This window comes from Sciurus vulgaris (assembly GCF_902686455.1).
Source record: "Sciurus vulgaris genome assembly, chromosome: 4".
NCBI classification, from domain to species: Eukaryota; Metazoa; Chordata; class Mammalia; order Rodentia; family Sciuridae; genus Sciurus; species Sciurus vulgaris.
In genome coordinates this window covers 146,554,474-146,562,716 of record NC_136464.1, presented here as the reverse complement: position 1 = coordinate 146,562,716, position 8,243 = coordinate 146,554,474, and the positions used below count along the sequence as shown (strand labels likewise).

At 33.7% G+C, this 8,243-nt stretch overlaps 1 protein-coding gene across 3 annotated transcripts in view; it reads right to left on the bottom strand.

Moving 5' to 3' along the window:
- The window catches only part of RB1 (RB transcriptional corepressor 1), a 153,093-nt gene that overhangs the window by 77,085 nt on the left and 67,765 nt on the right, over nucleotides 1-8,243 (bottom strand). For all 3 annotated transcript variants that reach the window (XM_079137639.1, XM_079137637.1, XM_079137638.1), the window contains 3 exons: nucleotides 8,203-8,234; nucleotides 8,046-8,122; nucleotides 6,823-7,019 (listed from right to left, as the gene is read on the bottom strand). In XM_079137639.1, coding sequence (XP_078993765.1) covers nucleotides 6,823-7,019; nucleotides 8,046-8,122; nucleotides 8,203-8,234 — 306 coding nt within the window. The remainder of the gene's footprint in view (nucleotides 1-6,822; nucleotides 7,020-8,045; nucleotides 8,123-8,202; nucleotides 8,235-8,243) is intronic.

The following is an 8,243-nucleotide window of genomic DNA, read 5'->3' as shown; positions in this document are numbered from 1 at the left end:
CACCCCACATGCGCTTTTAAAATATGACCTTGCCTTTCCTCAGACAAGCAATGGTATCTATTTCCCCATCCCCTGAATCTGTGACTGCTCTAACCAACAAAATATGGCTTCCAGCTATGATTCTTCTACCTTTTTAGAAGCCAGGAGCTATGTAAGAAATGTAATTACCCTAAAACCAAAAGTGCCATGACAGGCACAGCTTCTCATGTGAAAGGGCCAGGTGGATAAGATGCTACACAGAAGAGGGAAAGAGAGGCAGAGGATAGGAGGAAGGGAGAGGCAAGCATACAAAGGAGAAGCAAGCTGTCAGGGTTGAGAGAGAAAAAGAACCTTGGAAGTGGATCCTCTGGCTTCAACCATCTGCTGACACCACACAGCCAGAGATGAACTGTTTTAACAAGGAAGTCACTGCTGACAGTAGCAAGGATCACTGGATGAACTGATAATAGGTTGAGATGTGACTGAGAGATTAAGAAGTGGAGGCAATGACTATAGGTGACTTTTCTAGTCAGGCTCTTCAAAAATTCTCAACGATCACAATCAGGAGCAAAATAAAATGGTTGTTTTAAGTCAGTAAATTATTTCCTAGCAAGAGAACACTTCGAATGGCTCTTTTCATCAACATTTAATCCCTATCTTTTACATTAAGAAAAAAAAAATCTTCCCTCCACCTCTCCCCAAGCTATATCTTTTCCTATGCTATATCTGGATTTCCCTTCACAGGCAAAATTCTGGTTTAAAAAACAAAAAGTCACTTATAGTCATAGTTGTTTTAAGCCATTACATTGTTTTCTAGCAAAAGAACACTCCTAGTAGCTCTTTACTATCAACATTTAATCCTCATCTCTTCCAAAAAAAACCGCTTCCCTCCACTTCACATATCTGACTGCCACCTGACACCTCTATTTAATTGACCAATAATTACTTCAAACTCAACATAATTGAATGGAACTTGTCTTCCCAAGAATACCTCATCTTATTTTCATGAATGACACTACTATCCACTTAGTTATTTAAGCCAGAAAGCTGGATGTTATTTATAAACTGACCCCTCTTGGTCTCTTATTCATACTTATGTAATTAACTGCTGCATCTAATAATATAATACCAGATACTGTTTTAAGTGCTTTATATACATGAATTAATCTAAGGAATCTAATGTAATATAATATAAGGCTTATAAATGACTAGTAGGTACTACAGAAAATAAACATAGACTATTCAAAGGAGGAAAGAATGACTATAGACTAGAATAACAAAGGCAAACTGAAGTAGACCTCAAAATGTAGTAAACAAAAAGGCAGGAAATGTATTTCAAAACTCAAGGACTGGAAGAAAGAAATACAATTTCATGAGTGATAGTTGAACAGACAAGACAGAAAGGAGAATATAGGCAGAGGTTCTCATACTTCTTGGACTCACAACCTTTTTACATTATTAAAATTACTGAGGACATCCAAAAGCCTTTGATCATGTGGGTTATATCTCTCAATATTTACTGCATTAATAATTAAACCTTAAATTTAATTAAAGTCAAGAAGTTTTAGAATTATTTTATTTAAACCAACAACAAACCCATTATATGTTAACATAAATAACATGTTTATGAAAAATAACCATATTCTTCAAAACAAAAAACAAAACACTGGCACTGTTTTACAGTCTTACTCATGACTTTAATGTCTGGCTTAACAGAAGAGACTTGAATTCTCAAATCTGATTTTACATTTATTTTGCTGTGGTATGTTGCTTTGGTTGAAAAGACAAGAGAATTTGACCTCAGATGGAAAAAAAAAAAATAAAAAGTATTTTATAGACTTTTGAATTGTGGTAATTCTTTTTTGATATTATAACAAAACTCAGTAAGTGGCAGTTTCTTAGTTGCAGTGTGGAATCAGCATCAATGAACAGAAATAAGCTTTTCAAGTTCTAATAATTTAAAATCCACTGGTATATCTTGAACTTTGGTATATCTTGAACTTTTAAGGAATCTCTTACCCATGTATGATTTTACTTAGTAATTTGGAAACATTGGTTCACCAAATTACATAGATCTTCCAAATGTTAACAAATCTCTTTATGTAACAGCAAATCACATTCACTGATAAAACCAATGATTTCATCAGAAAAGTCTTTGAGTATTGGGAAGTTGTCAAGATTACAGTGGTGGATACAAGCTTTCCAAAATTCTAATTTTTACTTGAAAACACAAAATTTATCATTGGCAACTATCTCTGTCAGTTGTTTTCCTTCAGGTGACATGCACGGTTTGTTCATTTTCAAGAAAATGTCTACCAAATATCCAAGACTGAACAAACAATTCCTCATCATCTTACAAATAAAAGATGTGTTTCATGAGAGTGTCTAGTTCAGTTCACAACTCAACCAATACATAAGATTTATAAGATTTACCTCAAGACAACTTTTATACTTTGGTATGCAGCTAGAAAAAAGCTAAAAAGCTAAAAACAAAAAACAAAAAAAAAAAAACTCCAGTGGAGATTTAATAAAATACTTTTCAAACGCTTCATCAAGGATATTCTACGAGATGGGCTATATAGACTGCATAGCTTGGAATGGAACCACCATTTGACCCAGCTATCCCACTCCTTGGCCTATACCCAAAGGACTTAAAATCAGCATACTACAGAGATACAGCCACATCAATGTTCATAGCTGCTCAATTTACCATAGCGAGATTGTGGAACCAACCTAGATGCCCTTCAGTTGATGAATGGATAAAGAAACAGTGGCATATATATACAATGGAATATTACTCTGCCACGAAGAATGATAAAATTATGGCATTTGCAGGCAAATGGATGAAATTGGAGGATATCATGCTAAGTGAGATAAGCCAATCTCAAAAAACTAAAGGACGAATGATCTCGCTGATAAGCGGATGAGGACATATAATGGGGGGTAGGAGGGGTTAGCGTTAGGGTTAGGGTTAGGTTTAGGGTTACGGATAAGGAGGGTGGTAAGAATGGAGGAAGGAAGGGCTGTATACAGGGAAAAGAAGGGTGGGAGGGGTGGGGAAAGGGAAAAAATAACAATGAATCAAACAACATTGCCCTTTGTAACTTTATGATTTTTAATAAAAAAAAAGGATATTCTAAATTAAAACTGACACTTATTTTTGTTTTTTAGCTGCAAGTGTTTAATAGTGAATGCAATGATTACTAGACATTTAGGAGCCACTGCTTTATCTCAGGCAAAGGTGCCAACAGTTTTACATCAGTTTAAATGTCAATAGACTAGAAAAAATAAATAACATCATAATAGTAATAATAAAACAGTTTTTACTGTGCAGAGTCCCTGAATTGGTTTCAGGAATCACCAGGGAATCCTAATCCATGCTTTGAACAGCTGACATCATCATCATCATCATCATCATCATAATGGAGACAATACTTCTAACAGAGTCTTTGAGTCAGGCTCAGTAGTACACACCTGTAATCCTAGTCACTCAGGAGGCTGAGGCAGGAGGATCACAAGTTCAAGGCGAGCCTCAGCAACTGAGCAAGGCCCTATGCAACTGAATGAGACCCTGTCTCAAAGTTAAAAATAAAAAGGGCTAGGGATGTGGCTTAGTAGTTAAGCAATTCCCAGTATCCACCCCCCCCCCACACACAAAAGTCTTTGATCCATCAAAAAGTTGACCTAAAGCTCTTGTTCTAAAACCACGTACTACATTCCTTGACCTTCTTAATATAAGGAATGATTTTAGAATTATATCCTTTACACTGTTTTATTGTAAAGATTCTGGATTCTGTTATTTTTCTCAAATGAGAATTTTTTTTGTTGTCATTTGTTGCTGAGGCTGACCTCGAACTTGTGATCCTTCTGCCTCAGTCTCCTGACCTGCTGGGATTACAGGTGTGTGCCACTGTGCCTGGCTGTTGCCGATTTCAACAGGGAATTGCCTTTGCTGAAGTTGAACTGTACACATAATTTATTGAGCAGCAACTCCAGTCTCAGTTCAGAACTTCTGTCTTTCATTAATCTGCTTTGAGTCTGATTCAGGTTTCAGTCAGAGATGTAGGTGGACAGAATTTGGTCACCCTCTCTTGCAAAAACTCTTCCACATTCTTCAATAGCCAAGGTTTCTTCAGCTTCAGTTTTCTAGTTTCCCTCATCAAAAGGCCCTCTCCCCATACTCTACTGTCCTTCTGGCACACATACTGCACTCAGTACCAAACTAAAAGCCTCGTTCCTCCACAAGCTCATAGCTGCCCTCCTTTCCCTTCTCAGCTAGTCTGTCTGTTCTTCCTGTCCAGTGATTTCAAAGTGTTGTTTTTGGTAGTCTGAACAGGTATAGGGTCTTTTTTTGTAGGGAGTCATATGGTAGGATCTTTTTCCATCATCACCTGACAAATATTTCTCATATTTTCAAAGAATGGGATTTTACTAGATTTTTCAACAGAGTGCCCCATCATTATACACTTACATATTGCTTGCTAACCCTCCTGGGATAAAAAGACACAAAAAGGTGCTCTTTCCTTCTTGATTCCTTATTTCTTAAGACTGTCAAGCAAAGATGCTAAAACTGTTTCCCCATAGGATCATTAAAAATACAACCATGTTTTTCCTTAAATAATCAGGGGCAGGGACTGAGGGTTTAGCTCAGTGCTAGAACACTTACACATGGGAGGCCCTGAGTCCAATCCCCAAGACATACACACACACATACACACACACACACACACATGCATGCACACACACAAATTATTGTGGGAAAAAAGTAAGTAGCACCTCACTTGATGTTTCCCCTAAGTCAACAAAACTGTATGAATATGTCCTCAAGGATTTACAGCATTGATAAGAAATTTTTATTATGATGCAGAATCAAAAGACTATGAAAACTTGCTATGAGTCTTAATCTGGGTGTTTGTTGGAGGGGTGTGTTCAATTTGTGAAAATTTTATCCAACTGTCACTTGAAATATAACTTTTCTATATATGATTCTGTTTAATATTTTGTTCCAAGGCTCGAACCCGGGGGGCACTTAACCATTAAGCCATATCCCCAGCCCTTTTTATTTTTTCTTTTGTGACAGGGTCTCACTAAATTGCTTAGGACCTCAATAGATTGCTAAGGCTGGCTTTGAACTCACAATCCTCCTGCCTCAGCCTCCTGAGCCACTGGGATGACAGGCATGCACCACCACATCTGTAGCTTTTATATATATATATATATATATATATATATATATATATATATATTTCAATTTAAAAAAATGTCTGTGAAAGCTTTGTCATATCCTTTCTCAATAATGCCAATTATTCCCAGAGGAAATATGCACAGTATCCTGCTGGTATGACTGACTTATTTTCACAAAGTTATCCACTACCACTCTAGTTTTTTTATAATTAAAAAGTAATATAAAATTCAAACATTTGCAATATATGACTAAAAGTCCTCTAATTTTACCTCCTAGAGAGATCACAATTAGAATTAAAATTCAGAGGCTTATGGCTTCTACATCATCCCATCATAAATTATACTCTTTTCCAAACTTTGGGCAACTTGTTTTTTCTTCAAAATTAAAGTAATACATTCAGAATCTTTGAAAGCCAGTAACTGGGCTGAGAAGACTTGAATACAAGCAAATTTTGAAAAGATAAATTTCTGTTACAGATTCCAAAAGTTTTAACTATTCCTTTTCTTATAAAATGAAAATTTGTTTCTATAAGTAGTTACCAAATCTAATATTAGCAATGTAATATTTTTCTACCAATTTTCTTTACCTCTCTCTCTATCCAATATCTATATGATAATACAAGAAAACACTAAGAAACAGGCTCTCAGTAATTTAATACCCAGAACATTCAAAAATTAAAACTAAATTTACATTTACAGATTAGAATTCTAATGTAAGTAAAGTCTTAATTTTCTATTCTCATTTCTATACATGGGTATAAGTTAAAAAGATATATGCAGCTGAAGTCTTGTCTTAAATGCTTCATTTGAAAAGTGTTTCAAAGTTTAGAGTCTTTCAGATTTTGGAATATTGGCATAGACTTAATTGTTGAGCATCCCCAATCTGAAAATTTAAAGTCTGAAAATGCTCCAAAACTTGAAACTTTTTGAGTTGTTGAGCTCAACTTGTATATGCTTAGCATGTAACACAGTTTCAAAAGAAATTAGTTATTAGTCTACAAATCTGATGATTCACAAAGTATGATCCAATTATGTACATTTAAAGGACATAACAGAACTTCAAATAAATATTTTAAAAATTAGTGAATAGAAAATGTCACCTTTATTAAAACAAAATCTTTACCAATAGCTTGAATGCTATAAATAGAATAGAGAATATGATTTGTGTTGCTATAATGCCTTAAATAATACCTATAATTGAATAATAATGTAGATTTTTTTGTACTATCTTAAATATGAGACAAAAATGACTCCTACCAAATTGAACAGGAAAAATGTTCTTTTTAATCATCTAAATAGCATAATTTCAAATTTTAATTTTTTTCAAATTTAAGAGCAGACATTTACATTGTCAATAATAACACATGTATTTTAATAAATTACCTAACTACTTTAAAAACTTCTTTTTTACTTTAAAGTGTCATGTTTTAAAAGAAACTACTCCTAAATAAATCACTATATTAGATGGTCTGGGGAGCTCAAGTAAAACTCCATTCTAATATTCCACTTGATTCCTGGGCTATATACACTGAAATAACATTATTCATGAAATTGCATATTTGCTTTTAAGGTAGATGTTAAGAAATATGTCTCACTAACAGATAATTTTGTTATCCATAAACATATGAAGATTTTTAATTATTTTAGCTAGTTACTTACTGAGAGCCATGCAAGGGATTCCATGATTCGATGTTCACATCGTTCTAAATGTTTTATCATTTCTCTTGTCAAGTTGGCTTCTGCTTTGATAAAACTTTCAATCACTTTGTAAAAATCAAAGGCTTTTAAATTAAGTACATTCAGAATCCATGGGAAGGACAAATCTGTTCCAGAATCAAGATTCTGAGATGTACTTCCTAAAAATGAAAGAAAAAATGTATAGATATGAAATGTTAAGACCTGAACTAAGTATTTTTGTTTGGAAGGTCTTATCAAACAAAGAATTAAATAATTTTTATTTAGAGCAGAATTTTTTATTCTGGAGTCTATAGGCTCCCAAGAAATAGGCTCCCAAATTTTTTAGTGTATGTGTATGTATGTTTTTTCTTGAGAAATGGCTCATAGCTTACATTAAATTTTCAAAGGTTTAAATACTCTAAACTCCTATCAGGGACAGGTTTAATATTTTATCAGCAGTTCATTAGCAGTTATGTTTCAATTCTCTTATGAATCCTTGGTGGATAATAGGAAAGATGCTCTAAGATATTGCTAATTTCATTAGTTAGAAAATGGAATCTCTTTAAAATGTGCATTTGGTGTTATTAATGAGGATTCACTGTTTTCCATATGTGTTTATTAATTCAAGTTCCTCCTTTATTAACTGTGTATTTGTATCCTTAAATAAATGTTCCTCTTCTGTTTCTGCAAGCAAAATTTTTTTAGCATTTTCAACACTATCTATAAAATATTTATATTTTAAAAACACTTACTGGCCTTTGTTCTGTTTATTAATAAATTACTGAATTTTCATAGTTTACTTAAAAGCAGGTACCAGTTAAGAAGTGTTCAAGTTCTGGTGGATCCCAACTCTAATCTTTGGTCTGGAGACCACAGAGGTCATAACAGTGCTTTCGTTTAGTACTGTCTGCTCTTTAAAAACTCCTTTGGCACTTTATAATCGTACAGGATTTTGAAGGAATTTTTTCAGTATGTTCAGAATAGGCTAGTGAAATCCACCCCCAAGATGGCCCGAAATGATTCAGATAACTACTTAAATAGCTTATGACAACCAATTACATTCTTCAGTATATACTGATCTTAAAATATGCTTTTCTTTTCCTTAACGTGTACCCTCTCCAAAAACAACAAAACATAACACATCTGAAGTGTTTTTTTTAACTTTAAATTCAACTAAAACATGTATTTACTAAAACTTAACTTACTGCTATAGGTAGCCATTACAACTTCAAGAGCACACGCCAACAAAGACATATGAAAGATGTTGTCATTCAGAAGTTTGCTAAAAGAGAAAAGGAGAATGACTTTTAAATATTTACCTTAATAAAAAGAAACTGTTGACTAAAACTAAAGAAAAATTACCTAAAATTTTGAATGGATAATCGTTCTTCTTCCTAAAACAG